General features: G+C 34.6%; 1 protein-coding gene across 3 annotated transcripts; it reads left to right on the top strand.

Annotated features, from left to right (window-relative positions):
- On the top strand, positions 1-4,734 carry LOC114742148 (lipid phosphate phosphatase 2). 3 transcript variants are annotated; one of them, XM_028930407.1, is made up of 9 exons: positions 1-81; positions 370-487; positions 1,180-1,404; positions 1,753-1,840; positions 1,935-2,047; positions 2,990-3,080; positions 3,359-3,547; positions 3,659-3,718; positions 4,235-4,734. In XM_028930407.1, exons 2-9 carry the CDS (start codon positions 425-427, stop codon positions 4,453-4,455), a joined length of 1,050 nt encoding a protein of 349 aa, XP_028786240.1. In that variant the 5' UTR covers positions 1-81; positions 370-424; the 3' UTR covers positions 4,456-4,734. The 3 variants fall into 3 exon arrangements, with proteins under 3 accessions (XP_028786240.1, XP_028786242.1, XP_028786241.1); XM_028930409.1 differs by lacking the exon at positions 1-81 and having other exon boundaries at positions 247-487; positions 1,183-1,404; XM_028930408.1 differs by lacking the exon at positions 1-81 and having other exon boundaries at positions 249-487; positions 1,938-2,047.
- Positions 4,735-17,720: the final 12,986 nt, after the last annotated feature.

Genomic DNA, 17,720 nt, shown 5'->3' with positions numbered 1-17,720 from the left:
ACCGCTCCGCGCCAAATCGTCTTGCTTCGAACTTGGGAAGTTGAAACTTCCTTCTCTGTCTCTCTTTCCGTCCATTCACTGGTGAGTGACCGGTAAATTCTTCTTGTTCTTCTTCACGGGTGGAAAATATGCCGGAAAATTTTTTTCTCCCAACTTTCCGAGAAAATTTTCTCATTTTTTCTTTTTTAATTTTGAAAATGGGATAATCTTTAAGGGGCCGCTTTTCTTGGTCTCCACTCCTTTGTGTTTTAACTTTCACTTTCGTCCTGTTTAGGATAATTTTTCTCACTCTCTCTCGCTTCTGGAACGATGAACCTCTTTCGCCCTTCCCCCTCACTGTCGGCTAATCTCAGCGTTGTTGTACTATAGGCAAAATTATCGGGAATTTCGTGACTGCGCTCACAAACTGCCTCTTTTTTTTTTTATGGCGTGGAAGGATGTGCTGCCATCTCTCTTTCCGTTTGGAAGATTCTTGGCGTTGTTGAAGGTTAGTGATTAGTGAACTGCTTTCTGATTTTCTTTCTGTTTTCTTGATTAGGTAGGGAGTGGTTTTACTCTATGAAGTAACTTTTCAACAATTATCCATTTTTGTCTAGCGCTATTGTTTTTTGTAGTTCAGTTAACTACGCAAATCATGGTCCTCAAATTTTGCGGGTTTATGAAATTTGGCAGGTAGTGTCATATTTTAGAGCGAAATTTTATGCCGAAATAGAGCTTTAGAGTTTTTCCAAGGTTTTGTATTCGGCAATTGGGATATTCATGTTTTGGTAGAATTAATCCTATCCTGGCTTAGCCTGCATGACCTGCACGCTCTTCAATCTTCATTTTTTATTGATTCACAGATTCAAATTGTATAATCGCAGAGTTGAACAGAATTCTGGAAATATATGCATCATAGGTAGGGACATAAGTGTGAAAGTATGTCTGCTATTATTACCTAAATTTGACATGAGTGAAGCAGGGTTTCTTCTTCATTCAGAAGAGGAAATAACAAACGTGTATATGTGTATCAGCCTTAGCTTATTACAAAGGAAAGCCTGGTCAAACAATAAGACTTTAAAGCCATCTTGGAAGTATCTGATATCTCAGTGCTGGCAATGCTTTAGAGTTTTACTATGTCCCAGCCTTGTAATTAGACGATTCCTTTCCAATTTCACTGTCTGCCTTGGTTTCTTACAGCAGGTAAGCATGGGGCAAGTTGATCCTGCGGCTCACACTATCAAATCTCATGGAGCTTCACTTGCAAGAAATCACTTGCAAGACTGGCTTATATTGCTTTTTCTTTTGGTGTTAGAGGTCATTCTGTATGCGATTCATCCATTTTATCGCTTTGTTGGAAGGGACATGATGGAAGACCTTAAATATCCAATGAAAGACAACACAGTGCCAGTGTGGGCTGTTCCTGTAAGTTTTATTCTTTATCTGAAAAATTTAAAATTTTCGTCCTGAAAGCTTTGTCCTCTTGTCATGGGATCTGTTCTGTTGGGTCTATAGGTTTGTTCTGCATAAGATTCACATGTTATGGTGTCAATTTAAAGTGCCAAGCTGACTGATAATTGTGCTCATTTTTTATAGTTCTCCTTTGAAAATTGCTTGATTTGATGCTTTATTAATTATTATGATAACGAACAAATTATTGGCATCTAGTCATGTACCCCGTTTGTTTCTAACACTTCTCTTTTTTAGCAAGTTAATAATCCCTGTTGTTGCAAGTAACACAGTGAATTTAATAATTTTTCTCTTAATGGTCAGCTCTATGCAGTTTTGTTGCCCATTGCTGTTTTCCTTTTCTTCTATATGCGTAGGAGAGATGTTTATGATTTGCACCACAGTATTTTAGGTAAATTTTCTTTGCACTTTCATATACGTACATTAGTACTCAAGAGTCGTTGAAGAATTGTAGAAATGCGGTAAGCAATGTACTTCATTGCTAGCAGGTCTCCTATATGCGGTGCTGGTCACTGCAGTCATGACTGATGCAATAAAAGATGCAGTTGGCCGACCTAGACCTGACTTCTTTTGGCGTTGCTTTCCTGATGGAATAGAGGCAAGTAACGTCTATTTCAAATTGATTGTATAGTTAATATCAATATCAACCATAAAAAGTGGAAGAAGCCATTGTGCAAAAATTATAAATAGTATAACTTATTTTGAGTGTAGTACAAATGCATGGAATACTTTTTTTTCTTTTTTTGAATAAACGAGATACAGTGTCAAGCCGTAGAGGCAACTCTTGGGAGCAACATGCTTAATACACACGTTAGCCCACGAAACATTCAACTAACCTAAGGATATTGTCTGCATCATTTGAAACTCTACGACGGGCATGGTGAGTTAATCAGTCAATGCAAGAATTGGTCTCCCTTAACCTAAAAGCATGGTCAAAAGTGATTGTCCAATCTCTCATAATAGACGTCCTTATTTCAATAAGAGTATTGATTAGAGGGCACATGGCATACACTCTATTTCTTGTATATACTGCATTTTCTCACATTAAATGATTTAGTATTAACCAGAATGTTTTGGACAGAGAGATTGAGAGGTTTAAGATCATGGGGACTTGTGCCCAATTATGTGCAAATGTAACAAAAATTTTCTTATCTTAATGGGTCCGTTTGGAATGGCTTATAGGTAACTTTTCAATCGTGATTTACGAAATACGAGGTAAGTATGTGAGATAAGTTTTGTCTCGACTTACGTGAAACGTGCTTATAAGTGATTTCAATCGTGATTCCAAACAGGACTAATATTGGACACTTTTGCATATTCCGGTCTTCATTAACTCAAGCTGCCAAATGTTTTCACCAAACTATCTGTAGCATGTAAACCGCCAATTTTTTTTTTTTTGATGGAAAAAGAGGGCCTAGGTCCACCTTGACAACTTACAATATGGGGGAATAGTTCCCCAAATAATCAATTTATATAGCAAATGATAATCTACTTTGGAAGGTGGTCATTATAATCATCGTCTTCTTGATTACCCTCACAGGTTTACAATAAATGGGGAGGTGTGGTATGTCATGGCAAAGCTGGTGATATAAAAGAAGGACACAAGAGTTTCCCAAGCGGCCATACATCTTGTGAGCAACAATATTTCAATTATAGTTGTTTTAATCACTAATTGACTGATATGGTAAACGTTTTGTACCATTTTCACTTATATTCCCCTTTTCATTTTAAAAATAGAGGGTCAAAAGTGGCAATCATATAGTTTTACACAGTAACTACATTCATAGTATAAATTGAGTTCATAACTCTTACTGATTAATTACTTTTTACTTCATCGTGTTACTAGCTAATTAGTAGACAAATATATGTTATGCACGAACCTCTGGTCTAATGCAATTCAGTTCCGCAGGGTCGTTTGCAGGCTTAGGTTTTCTTTCTTTGTACCTATCTGGGAAGATTAAAGCATTTGATCGGAGAGGCCATGTGGCAAAGCTGTGCATTGTTTTTCTTCCTCTACTTGCTGCTTCTCTAGTTGGCGTGTCTCGGGTAGATGACTATTGGCACCATTGGCAGGATGTGTTTGCTGGAGGTCTTCTAGGTCTTTTTCTACTCTATTACACTGCAAGAAAATTTATTTCGTATCATATCAATATTAGAACTCAATTAGAGAAGAAGAAATAAACTATCTCCTCTTATATGTTTCTTCCAGGGCTTGTTGTGGCGACCTTCTGCTATCGGCAGTTCTTTCCACCCCCTTATAATGACGATGGTAACACTTTTATGTCTGTTCTTTGGACATTTTGATTAAAGCAAATCCCCTCTGTAAGGTTCGCATTATCAAGTATTGGTGGCCATCTCTGAGGCATATTTGATCGTATCATGTTCTTATCTCAACATGGTTCAATCAATACATTGGACTATGATAATAGTAAACACGTCCATGTTAACTAACTATACTTCAAATGTTTAGTAATAGATGTGCCACTTTTCCTCTTCTTAATTCGCCCGAACCACTGCATCATGGGATTTTTGTCTTGAAGAGCACTTTGTCACCTGAATACAAAGATTAGATGTTTCTGTGGTCAGATCTACATTGGTTGTCACTGTCTGATTCTTGCCCGTTCTTTTCCATTTTATATAAAAATTTAAAATCATGCAAATTTTAGCTCTCCAGGAACTGGTGTTCGGCTTTTCTTCCCCATGAGTGACTTATTTTTCAAATCTGTGCACCTAAGAAATGCTGTGGTTCCTCCATGCTTATTTTATAAGTCTGCTGATTTCCCAGGGTGGGGAACATATGCATATTTCCAAGCAGTGGAGGAGGAATCGCGAGCTAATGCGAACAGGAATAACCAGAATACTGCAGTAGGTGAGCAGGACATGGAGGCTGGGGCTGTGAATCCAGGAGCACGGCGAAATCGTACTGATGCCTTCACTCATTTCCCTTTGCACTGCGATGACATTCATAGCCCTACATTGGAGGCCATGGAGCTTGAACGCAAGTGACCGGTCTCATGTACAGCTTTAGGTGCTTTTCCTTCATGTCCTCCTTAGGCTGTGATTGCTTTTTCTGTATTCATGTATATGTGATCTTCCACGCAGCCAATTGTAGTTATAATTTTAGCTGCCAAATGGCATGTAGCATTGTAGCTAGCCTGTGTGTTGCACAAGATTGAGAAATTAAGTTGTTCTTGGAAAATATTTCATATCATAATTTTGGATGTGTTTGGGGGATGTTCTATTATCTCTAACGTATAATAAATCATTTATGGTGCGTTTAGTTAATGATTTGAAGGAGTGAGGAATGGAAGGATTTTGCTTCTTCTCCCCTGTGATAGTTAAAACAAAAATTGAGGGAAGGCGCCTGGTACCAAATGAAAAATGAAAAATAAAAAATAGAGGCTATGATGTGAAGCCAAACCAAGAAAACAGAACCCACCATTTTAACCTCTTAAATTATTTATCATCCTTAAAACTCTTGGAAGGCGATTCACATCTGCATCTGCGTTTTTCTGGTACGAGCTTGACTCGAGAAAGGCATGATCCAGTCTCAGCATATATGTGTTTTGCTTCCTTAATCATTAATTATCTTGTTAATTATTCAATCGTACACATTCATCTTTTCTTAAATTAATTTGACCCGTTCAATATAACTCTTAACAAATTTGGTGTTTATTGGACAATACTATTACCTTTGCTTAATATAAAATTTATGTAACTAATTTGAGTAAATTTAGGAGACTAATTAAATTAGCTGCTTGTCAAAAATATATGTTAGTTTTTTTCTAAAATATCCTTTTAAATTATTTATATTAAAACTACCTCTTGGTGCAAATTTTCTCAACATATTCAATTAATAGAGATACTTTAGGGGGAAAAAAAAGTATGAAAGACAAAATATATTGAATTCTTATCGTTTAGACCAAATTCAACCTCAAACTAACTCATTATGAATCGGAGGTAGTAATAATTACATGATAGTTAATAAATTCATCAAATTAATTAAGTTCAAGTGTGATATTATTATATTATTTTTGATCTTTAATATAAAAGTTAAATAACTAATTTGAAGATATTTTAATTATTTGTAATAAATGTGTGCAACATTTATGACCAAATTCAAATCCAAAATGACTGTTATATTAAGGACCATGTTTAATATATTAATAAACATGCTTATTAGAAATGAACGAATAGTTTCTTATTTTATGTTCAACTGTTCATCAGATCTCAACTTTCCATCCTTCTCGTTAAGAACTAATTAGCAAGGGTGAACAAACAAGGAAGCGAATTTTTAAAAGGAATTTTTTTTTTGCCATAGAAAAAGTTTAATTGAATTAAGTCTCAGAAACTCACTAGGATCAGGATATACTTACAGGTTTAGAGTGCCCATCAACAAAAATTTATGTTAGGTTTTGTCTAAATAGACTTGTGCCCGTGTCACATGCTTAACTAAAAGCCTATTTAATGATTTCAACCAAAAAAACAACGAAAAATATTTGATTCATTCATTTTATTTAATTAACTATTGGTTAAATGTATTATTTCTGGCAAAAAAAAATTGAAATTCAAACGTTAACTAAATATTACTCCCTCCGCTCCTTATTATAAGAGACATTTGATGCTTATGGCATGTTCTTATATATAAGAGACATTTAAAAGTTGTCTCTACTTTTTTATGTTGATTTTTTATTTTACCCATATTTATTGTCTCCAACTCACACTCTTTCTCCCTCCCACTTTTATTTCTTTTAATAATTTAATTATTCTCTCTCATGCTCTCTCTCTTTATTAATAAGGGCATTTTTAGAAAAAATTATACTTTTTACACATTGATCATTCTTAAATAATTTTAACTGTTTTTTTATTAACGTAATTCGGTTATTCATTTCTTATAATAAGAAACGGATGAAGTATTATTTATCAAAATGATTAAGAGGTGCTTTTAAAAATGGGGATGGACGTCGAGGGAAAATGGGACCGAAGCGTTCGACGTAGGACTTCGTTCCCACATGTTTCTTCCTATCCTTCTTTTCTTCTTTTTTTTTTTGGGTTCTGTTTGAATTTTTTTGGCCTTTTTTGAGTTTTTAATTTATTTCTTTATGCAATGATGCAGCTTTTATCTGTATGATTCCAATTCCAATAAATATCAATTAAAAACAAAGAAAAGGTGGGAAGTGAAGTTTGTTATTAAGCATTCCAACAAACTAAAATTACTGCTACGCACACAAAAACAAAAGTTCCCGACACATGATATAAAGACAAAGATGTCTTTAATTATTAGACAGGACAAACACTTTCAGACTTAAAAACAAATTTAAAATAGACATATGATATGAATGACACTTAAAATAGATTCTTAATGGTCACCCTTATCTCTAGTCTTTAAAAATAAGTTCATGACTCAGAAGATAAATTCATATAATTTTTGGAAAATTACGTACAGGTTTTACAGAAGATAATTTATTCATCTAAAGTCTTACGAAATATCAAAATCACTGACAGATCCCAAGAGATCTTAGAGTAATATATTCTACTTGTAAAATTACATTACTGCCCTTCACATTCCAAATTCACATTTGCTCTGTCATTGTGATTTACAACCTCAGCAGAGACTATTAACAACTTAATGAGAGGGCGTTAACAACCTAAATAGTATCCGTTAACAACTTACTTTATAGAATCATATAACCTCCACATAAGAGTAAATTATAACCAATTAGTATAATACAACAACTTTAACACTAAAATGGGAAGCTTTTTGATATCATTAAGAATTTTAACTAAGCCTGATAGGATTATAGCAACATTTTAATGCGAAGATCCATTTACGACCTCAACGGTGAGTATTAAGAACCTAAGGAGAACTGTTAACAACCTTAGCAATGTCTGTTAACAACTCACTTTATCGGATAATATAACTTCTAATTATAACTAACTAAATTATAACTAAATAGTGTTAAAGTTAATCTTATATAGTTGTTAGAGGTTATATTATCCTATAAAGTCAGTTGTTAACAGATACTGTCTAGATTGTCAACAGCTCTCTTTGGGTTATTAATACTCACCGTTGAGGTTGTAAATGGATCTTCGTATTAAAATCTTGTTATAATTCTATTAGGTTTACTTAAAATTCTTAATGATATCAAAAAGCTTCACATTTTAGTGTTAAAATTATTGTATTATACTATTTGGTTATAATTTACGCTTATGTGGAGGTTATATGATTCTATAAAATAAGTTGTTAACAGATACTGCTTAGGTTGTTAACGCTCTCTCATTAGGTTGTTAATAGTCACTGCTGAGGTTGTAAATCGCAATAACAGAGTAAATGTAAATTTGAAATCTGAGGGGTAGTAATGTTATTTTACAAATAGAATATATTACTCTGAGGTCCCTTGAGACCTGTCAGTGATTTTGACATTTTGTAGGACTTTAGATGAATAAAATCTTTTCTAGACCTGTACGTAATTTTCCCTATAATTTTCTGTCAGAATTGCCTGGATCAGAGTTATAGATTGCGATAGATATACATTAATTGAATAAATAGGCCGGCCTCACAAACGTGTAGAGTAGACTTTTTGTTGACCAGCAGCTTGTGGAGTAGACTTTAATGTAGGGAGAGAAAAGTATATGGTAAAAAAATGGAAGTAAAAAAGAGAGAGAGAAAACTCGAGGTAATGCCACCATCATTTCTGTTTGGATTGATGAGAAAAAGAATTTAGAGGTAAAAATGGACAAATGTCACCATGACAAAAGCATCACACATGATTTATTATATATCATGACATTATCTATGATAAAATTATATAATAATAGGATTATCCACATATTATCAATTAAAGACGACGAAGAAACAAATTCTATTTTCTCTACTCTACTATTTACTACGGCGACGAAGAATTAAATTATTACTATATTTTTTCCTTTTTCTACTTCTTCTTTCAAGTGCAGGATAACCCCAAGGAGTTGTGGGTTTTTTTCTACCAATTGGGGCCCTCCCTTCACCACCCCCATGGGAATGGTCTACAATATCTGTATGTTATAAAATCAAATAATTTTGTATGTTTTAAAATATATAATAGAAATCAAATAATAAATTAAAAGAAAAAAGTGATATATGTTTGAGAATATATTTTTTGTAGGGAGAATATAAAAAAATGCCTTTAAATTTTAAAATCCTAAATTAGTTTTGTTTACCTCACTTTAATAATAATTGACAATATTTGAAAAATCAAATGATAATATATTTTTGTAGTTATTCCTGATTTGAAAATTAAAAATTTTAAAGATATTATTTTTGAAATTTTTTCTTTTTCATATCTATATATATTTAGAGACAAATTGAAAAAAAAATATTCCTTTTATGCTTGTGAAAGTGAATAGGGGCATTAGGTGTAGGGAAAAGACAGTGATGAAAATCATGCGTGCCTTCACCCATAAGCTATATGTTTAAAACGGCAATATTATGAAGAATGATTGACTTGGGGTTCATATAATCAAAAGGCTTTTAGATAATTCTCCACCAGGTGTAGTTCCTATATAATGAGTAAATGAGCATTTCAACACATTATTAATTGTTAAATGTTTTGAATTGTCCGGATCGGTTCGATTAGATTTTTATTTGTCACTAATGTATTTATGTATGAATATTAATACACATACTGGGTAATTTTTTTTATAAGAAATAATCTCTCTTATAATGATGCCTTCACACATAAGAAACATATTTTTTTAATAAAATTTTAGATTAATCTTTTTACTTTTATTTTCAGTAAATATATGTCACTTATTATCTTTTTTTAAATAAATTTTCATTCATCAACTCTAATCTACTCTTTTTACAAAGATATAAGTAAGAAAAAATGAATGTGACAGTCCTTATAATTTTATCAAGTTTTGAATCAGGTCTTCAGTTTTTTTCTTTTTATTTAATTCTTATTGTTTACTCCGTTAATAAAATAGTCCTTCTGTCCTAAATGTTTGAAGATGCCATTAGTTTGGGTTGATCCTGTGGCACTAAATAGGTGTTTGGGCAAAACTCAAACAATAATTTAAAAAAAATGATTTTACGGTCTACAATATAAATATATAATAAAAATTATCTTAATTTATATGAAAGCACTTTTAAAAAGTAGTTATGGAGGCTGCCAAATGCCTCCTAAACAAATCATAAGTCCACTAGTCTCCTTCATAGCAAGTACCGTTATCTCTCCACCATAACCAGGGACCTCGTGCCTTCTCCAAGCTAAAAGCTATTCGAAAAGAGGTCAAACATGGTGATTGTGTCTTGTTCCACATAAGCCTTGTTTTGGAGTGCTGCTATTACAGTCTTTTTCTCCATCGAGAGGCTTTGGTTAAAGCAAAATCAAGATCTTGACTTCCATCAATAACACTCTAAAATAATGTCATAAAAAAGAAAGTAATATATAAACATTAAAAAAAAACTGGATCTTTACATTCATTTTGGAACAAGAAATTCAAAAGGGCTATGAGTTTGAACTTACTATGTGTAATGGTATTTTTCGAATCAAGAACAATGGGTTAGAGAAAGAAGAAGACCGAAAGAAGAGAAGCTCGCATTCCGATCACTAATTCTGATATTGGGATAATCCATTATATGTGTCTTCACAAATTTCGATATTCGCTGTGAGGTTATGTGGCAAAGATAATTTGTTGAATGGAAATTTAGAGATACAGTAAGGTTGTTTGAATTCATTTATCATTATCTCTCTCATCTAAGCTGCAGAAGAGACGCGGCAGGTTGGCTTAACAAGAACGGAGACGGAATGAAGCTTGTGCAAGAGGAGGGTGAAAACGATGAAGGTGCAGAGAGAATACATGGACTATGAGTTTCGGCGCATATCCTGGTTAACTTTAACGGCATCTTCAATATTTTTGTATGGAAAAAAAAAATAAGGATTGAATAACAAGGAAAAAAAATAGGGATCTGATTTTTTTTTTTTAATATAAACTGAATAACAATAGCTTACAACAAGAAATCCGAAAAACAAAGCAAATTAACTTCCTTCGTCACTCTCCACCTCTTGACTGGGAGGTGGTGATCGATCAAGGAAACACTAGTTGGTATCTAACCTATGAGAGAGTTTAGCTAACCTATCTGCAATATTGATCTCTTCTTTGTTAATATTATATTATCTCTAATTTTTAATATAAGAGCTCGTTTGACTTTTATTTTAGTTCGAAATATAAGACCCCTATTCACTTTGTCTATCATATTTATCCTTTTTTTTCAAGGTAGTCCTTATAATAATGATAGTTCTAACCAATACACTTGATTAGGAAGGATATTTTAGAAAAGACAACACCTATTTATTATAAATAACTAACTTAATTAGTTTTCTTAATCTACTCAAATTAGTCAACTAACTCTTATATTAAGAACCAGAGATAGTACATAGTAAAATGCTAGTCCCTCCCTCTGAAGCAATAATCTAATGTTATCAATGATATCCTTAAAGGGTTGATCATCATTGCAACCTTGCAAAATAATACTCACAGCCTCTGTACAATCGGAGTAAAGTGTAATTTTCTTGAAGCCTTTCTTCCAACAAATGTCAAGCCCATTGAGAATACCCAAAAGTTCTGCAATCATGGACAGGACCATAATAAGTTTGCAACTAAATTCGCTTATCCATCTATTTGCAGGATCTCGAATAATCCCTCAACATCCACTTCTGCCCTCTTTAAGTATTGAGCCATCCACATCTAAAAAGACCTGGACCTCTTGCAAAATTGCTCTGTGGGCGCTGTGCTTCATCTACCTACATAAATCATACATGTTCCTAGCAAATCCTGATCCTAACCAGCTCTTGTTTTAACAGCTGAGGTGTTTGGGTTGAAAAGTTTGTTTTTTTTTTTGCATCTATCCAACCAAATATCCTAGTAGATATACCCAAAGAGCTTCTACTAGTTCACTTTTCTTGTGTGTTGATCTCCTGCTTCATTCTTTAAATTCCATTTGACTCAATCCAGCCCTTACAGGGTTGAGAAGACCTACCACATTCCTTGTGAGACCACTGACTTCCATCTGTCTATTGCATTAACATAGTCGCTAATCATATGCATTGAATTTTCCACTTGTGCACATCCAAGAGGGTAGCCACCTAGGCTTGGTAATCCTCTTTTTGCTTTGGGATCCGCCATATGAACTCTTCTATGGGAGAATAGCCACATAAAAGTCTTGATTTTCTCTGGTACTTGCCATCTCCACAAATTATTCCAGAACTTGTCTATTGTTGTGTGTGTCCCTGCAGTGAGAAAATGATAGGTAGATTTAACAGAAAAGCAACCATCATCCAGGGCTTATCCTCTCCTTTCTCCTCACAAGGTCGGTGCACTTGAGTGATACGATCAATTACATCATGAGTAAAGTAAAGAGCCAACTTCGCATTGTCCCAATCCCCTTTATCATCAGTGTAGTCCTTTACTGTTTCTTTTTTGTTCACAAAACCTTATAACCAGGAATCAAATTAATTAAGGGGATGTTCATTTGAGACTAATTCTCCAGCAAAAAACATGAAGAAGCTCTGTTGCCATTTTTTTTTTCTTAATTTGCTCTTTGAATCTTTGCCATACCTCACAAATACCCATCTAGGTCAGTGAAGAAACTGATTTTTTTTTCTTGATATCCAGGAAGCTTATAGCCCCACATTTATATTTGCTCTTCACTACTTTCACCCATAGTGCATCAGGGTCGGATATGAGCTTCCAACAAAGCTTCATCATATAAGCTTCATTTTGCCTTCTCATATTCTTTATACCCAGTCCCCCAATCTTCTTGTCTTTCATGATCAAATCCCAAGAAATAAGATGGAGTTTTCTCTGTTCATCTGTGTCTCCACATAAGAACCTCTTACTAGTGCCCTCTAGTTCTCTTAACAAGCATTTTGGCATAAGCATTGTTTGCATATGGTAAGTAGGTAGGGTTGAGAGGATTGTTCTAACGAAAGGAGCTTGGCCTACAAGATTAAGAAAGTTCTTTTTACAACTTGAAAGTTACTTGTGTCGTCTTTCCAACAAGGGGCAAAAGTTATATACGATGCCTTTTTGTGTATCAATAGGATACCTAAATATTTACCAAGATACACTGTGAGACCTACTCTCATCCTTTTGCTCATCTTAATCGCTTTTGATCCATGCACATTATTAGAAAAGCACATTTTGGTTTTGGATTCATTCATCCGTTGCCCAGAAGCTTCAAAAAATCTATTCAAGCATTGCAACATAATATCCACTTACCAAGTTGACACCTCACCAAAGAGGATCAGGTTGTCTGCAAAGAATAGGCGTGATATATAAGGCCTGTCAGAGCTGAGCCTAATAGGTTTCCACATCTCATCATCAATAGCATCCTGTATTATGTGGTGTAACCTCTCTATACAAAGTATGAAGATATATGGAAATATCGGATTACCCTATCTAATACCCCTAGAAGAGCAGAAAGTATCTGTTGCTTCGCTGTTCCATAGCACCTGGAAGGAGGGAGAGGTGATATCGGCCATGATTATCTTAATCAACTTGTAATCAAGGCGCAAACATTCTAGGGTATGTATAAAGGTCCATTCCAATCTATCATATACTTTCTCCAAATCCACCTTACAACCATCTATCCATTTTGTCCTTTTCTGCTGTTCATGGACTGAATCACTTCTTGAGTGATAATAATGTTATCGTTGCTCTATCTCCCCACTATAAAGTTGTATTGATGTTTGCCAACTACCTTACAAATAACACCTTGCATTCTCTTGCTGATAATCTTGGTAATTATATTGTAGCTAACATTACATAGTGATATCAGCTGAAAATCTTTCATCAGGTGAATCCATCTTTGGTATTAATACCAAATTCGTATTGTTGAGCCTTTGGATTTTCTTGGTTCTAGGAATATTTCCTTGATCACCTGAATAATTAACCCTCCAACAATGCTCCAGTACTCCAGGTAAAAGAAAGCATGTATACCATTAGGCCCTGGTGCTTTAAAAGCCCCTAGATCAAACATTTTTGCTTTGATCTCCTCATCTGTCACTTCAAAAGGTAATAATTGTCTATCAACATCTAGCAATTTAGGGAATAAGCTTCTCACAGTAATTTGGGCATGACCACCCGTTTCACTAGTAAACAAAGACTTGTAAGATAGAGCCATTGCCTTGAAAGCTCGTTGTTCAAAGGACTACTCCTCACTGCTATTTTTCAGGTCCTCTATATGATTTTTCTTTCTTTTGATGATTGCAGAAGTGTGAAAATTTTGCTATTCCCGTCCCCCCATTTCAACCAACTACATCTTGACTTTTGATGTCAAAGAAGTTCTTCTTGCACAGGCACCTTGTTATATTCCCTCCAAAGTTCTTTTTTTGTGTTCATCAGGAATTGACTGTCATTTCTTCTTCTTTTTCTATCCACTCCCTCAATTCCATTCAACAAAGTTTTTCTTTTCCACTAAGTTTCTTGCATGAGTCCTATTCCATTTTTCTACTTCTGTGGTAAAACACTTAATTTTCTTCTCCCAGTTTCCTTGTTTCCAACTATCTTTTACCACATCAATGAAGTCATCTTAAGGTAGCCAGGATGCTTGACATCTGAAAGGGGGTTTTGCCTATCTATGTTACTTGAAAGGTGAACATTTGACAAGTAGTAGGTGATGTTCAGAACCTAATCTGTTTAAGTGATGACCTTTGGAGAATGGGTACAAATTCATCCAGGCAGTATTAGAGAAAGACCAATCAATTCTTTCCTTTATTAGATTCTTTTCCTAGGTGTATCTATTCCCAACCCATTGTCTTTCTATTACTTGTGAATTATGAATACAATCTTCAAAATGCTTCATGAAAAGAAAATTCAGTTGAGCACCCCTAGATTTATTAGCTACTAAAAAGTAAGCATTAAAGTCACCTATTACAGTCTAAGACTGAACAAAGTTCTGGATTGAATTTGCTAAATCCTCCCAAAGAATTTTTCTCTTGCCAATTGAAGTTTCAATGTAAACATAGGTAAGGTAAAACATTCCATTATTTTTCTTCTCATTTACTCGTACATGTAAGAGTTGGGCGGTGGAAGAGATAGAGTCAATCTTCACAGTATCACTATTCCATAAGAGCCATATACCCCTAGCAAAGCTAGTAGTTTCCACTCTGATCAAATTCAAGAACCCCAGATTCTTGACTATTTTGTTAGTTTTTAACTACTAAACTGGGTTTCCAGTACTATCAAGATATTAATCACTTTACCCTTCAATAAATCTTTAATTCTCCTTGGAAAAATTTGAGGTGGTGCCTCTACAATTCCAGGCTATTAAATGCATAAAAAGAAGGGAAGCTTGCAGATCACGAGTTTCAAACCATAAATCTAACACTTCATTTGTGGCCTCTTCTACTTTATGCTCCCGCACAGTTTAAGAGGGTCTGGTGGTTTTAGGGAGCTCACCATTTGATCATCAATTTCCAAGTTCACGTGAATGTCTGTTACAACAAAATCGACTGTACTCTCTTGTATATTTGTATCCTTCTTGCTAGTGCATGGTTGGTTGATGATTAGCTTCCTTTTGTCCCCCTCTTTCACTTCTTCATTCAAAATGTCCAACAAGCTCTTTGCTATCACTGAGCCAATTATGAGTTGATGGGCCCTTGAAACATGCATTCTTTTTTTAGAGGAGAAACAACTATGGGCCTCGTTATTTGGGCTCTTTTCATTCCAGTCTGCATTTTCCTTTCTATGCCTTTATGTTTGTTGCTTGGACTCTGGCCCATTTTACTTTAGGGTGAGTAACACTTATAAACCTAAAAACCTTACTTTCTCCCTCCTTGACTTGTTTTTTCTCCTTTTGGCTGCCATCTACTTCCATCTCTCCAGCGTCCTGGTAGCTACTCTCACCTTTCTCAAAATCTCTCTTTTTTACCATTGATACTGCTATCTTCTCTTCTTTCCTGATTCATGTCACTCGTGTCCTCCTCTTTTGTCTCCCAATCTTTCATTTTTATTTTATTCTTCAAAGAAGGTTTTTTTTTCTCTCTTAAGGGTTCTGCAAGTTTTGGCTCATTGAGGACATCAAATTGGGTAGCAAAGCATGCTTTTTGCTCTTTACTATTTGACTTTCCTTCTGTAGGTATCAATTTCTGCCCCTTTTCCTTATCTTCTCTTGTAAGTTTCTGTTTGATAGGATATTTTGCTTTCATCCACACTCCATATACCTCGTTAGTGGCGTCTACTGGACTGCTAAACAGATTTTGCTTTTCCATGTTGTCAGTCTTCTTTTTTGACAACCTTTTTGCCTGAGGCTATATTGCCAGAGGTGTTGATTTTGTGTTTGCTGGGGTGTTTAGTGGGCATTGTTCTTGGTTGTGGTCATATCTCCCACATTTGAAGCAGATGATCTCAAGCCCTTCATACTCCACGTGATAAACTCATCTCCTAAGCACAAATTTGGATTTTAGGGGTTGATTTAGATTTGCCTTCACACTAACTCTTACACATTTTCCTCTTTCAACCGTGATATTCTGATTATTACAATGAGCTAGAGCATTTAGGTCCACCTTTAAAGCCTTTTCAATAACCTGTCCTAGTTTGACCATGCACTCTTCTAAATACACATGGAGTGGTAGAGTTGGTATCTTCACCCAAATAGCCACCTTCCTTACCTTAGTGCAGTACGGATTGAAATTTGGGCTCTACCTTTGAACTGCAAGATAATGCCCTAAATCACCCAAGGGCCATCAAATAGTAGCTGTCTACACAGCTCCTTATTGGTGTTTTGGACACAAAGTAATTATTTGGTAGATCAATAAGCTCAAAGTTTGTGGATTTTAAGAGCCATTGTATTCTATCCTTCATTTTCTCTAAGCTTGTGAATTATCTTAGGAGGGTAATAATCAAAGCATCTTTTCATGGTCTATCTAGATCCTTCAATCTCTTATTAGGCATATTTAGCCTAGGTAGACTTTTGGTTAGTTTCTACTGCTCCTCTGTTAGCGTTGGAATCATCTCTTCCTCTTCCTTCAACCAGTTTGCCATTTGCTTATCAAAGTCTTCATCTAAGTTTTGTTCTTCCTCTATTCCTAGAAGCTTAGCTTTGTATGATATCTGCATTTTGGGAGGCCTTTTTATCCCCTGTTGGTTACTTGGTCAAGATGAAGGAGTACTCAATCCTCCAGTGTTCGGCTTCAGGTCATCATTTTTATGACCCACCTTGTGCTGTTGTTTACTTAGATCCTCCATAGCTACATCATCAAACATTTTCTTCGTGTTTCTTTCTTGCAAGTCTTCTTCCTCCTTAGACTAATCGAGATCTTGCAAAGGAAGCTCCTCAGAATTGATTGAGGCACTTGTATGCTCACTCGCTCTCTCACTAGTACTCCTACTCTCACTCATCTCTCGCAGGACCTCATTTTCTTTTGTCCGCATTCATTCTCTACTCGGGGATCAGATTCAAAACTCAATAAAACTATAAGGATTTTCAAATTAATTTTTCCAATAATTAATATATATATTTAAAACCAAGTTCAAAATTGCGTGATTTTAATAATAGGAAAAATTACAATCAAATCCCAAAAAAATTAATTATCTTATAATCTATTGATAATTTTAAGAGTATACAATGACAAGTTTTAAAGTAAGAAATGACAATAAATTCACATTGATCCCTTATTATTAAGATTTTTTAATAATTAAATTTCTTTCTTGACTTCACGTTAATTTCCCTTAATAATAAGGACGGAGGGAATTAAAAAATAAAGTTATGCAGATCTTGGGAGAAGCCAAGGATCCTGTCTGCTTCTTTCCTGACCACTTTTTCATTGCAGTGCTCACTGACGAGGAAGAACGCGAAAGCCGTCAAACCTTTTTTTTTTGGAGTGAACAGAAAAATATATAAATTAGAACAACTGTACAAAGTCAACAAGAGCAATAACATCTAAGCTTCGGGATTGACAGTACTAAGGAGATCCAGAGCAGAGATAGTGTGGCGTACAATGGTTTGAACAAAAAAAAAAAAATCTTTAGGGGAAAAGCCATCATACCTTTAAGCACTGTTTGGTTAGAGATTTTTTAAGAGGAAAAGAGAGGATGAGTTAAACATTTTTGGTTTAGAAAAGAAAAAAGAGGGAAGAAATTTTTTTTAATGTTTTTTTAGTGCTTCCCTCCTCTCTTTCTGCTTCCCTTCAAATTTGAGATTTTTTAGAAGATATAAAAATCCTGATTAAATTATCCTTAATAATTATTTAATATTACAAGTTTGCCCTTTCTTACTAAAACCACTT

Source organism: Neltuma alba, unplaced genomic scaffold (assembly GCF_004799145.2).
Source record: "Neltuma alba isolate B1F8T4 unplaced genomic scaffold, ASM479914v2 tig00003664_pilon, whole genome shotgun sequence".
Taxonomy (NCBI): Eukaryota; Viridiplantae; Streptophyta; class Magnoliopsida; order Fabales; family Fabaceae; genus Neltuma; species Neltuma alba.
The sequence above is the reverse complement of the archived record's forward strand: the minus strand, read 5'-3'. Positions and strand labels throughout refer to the sequence as shown.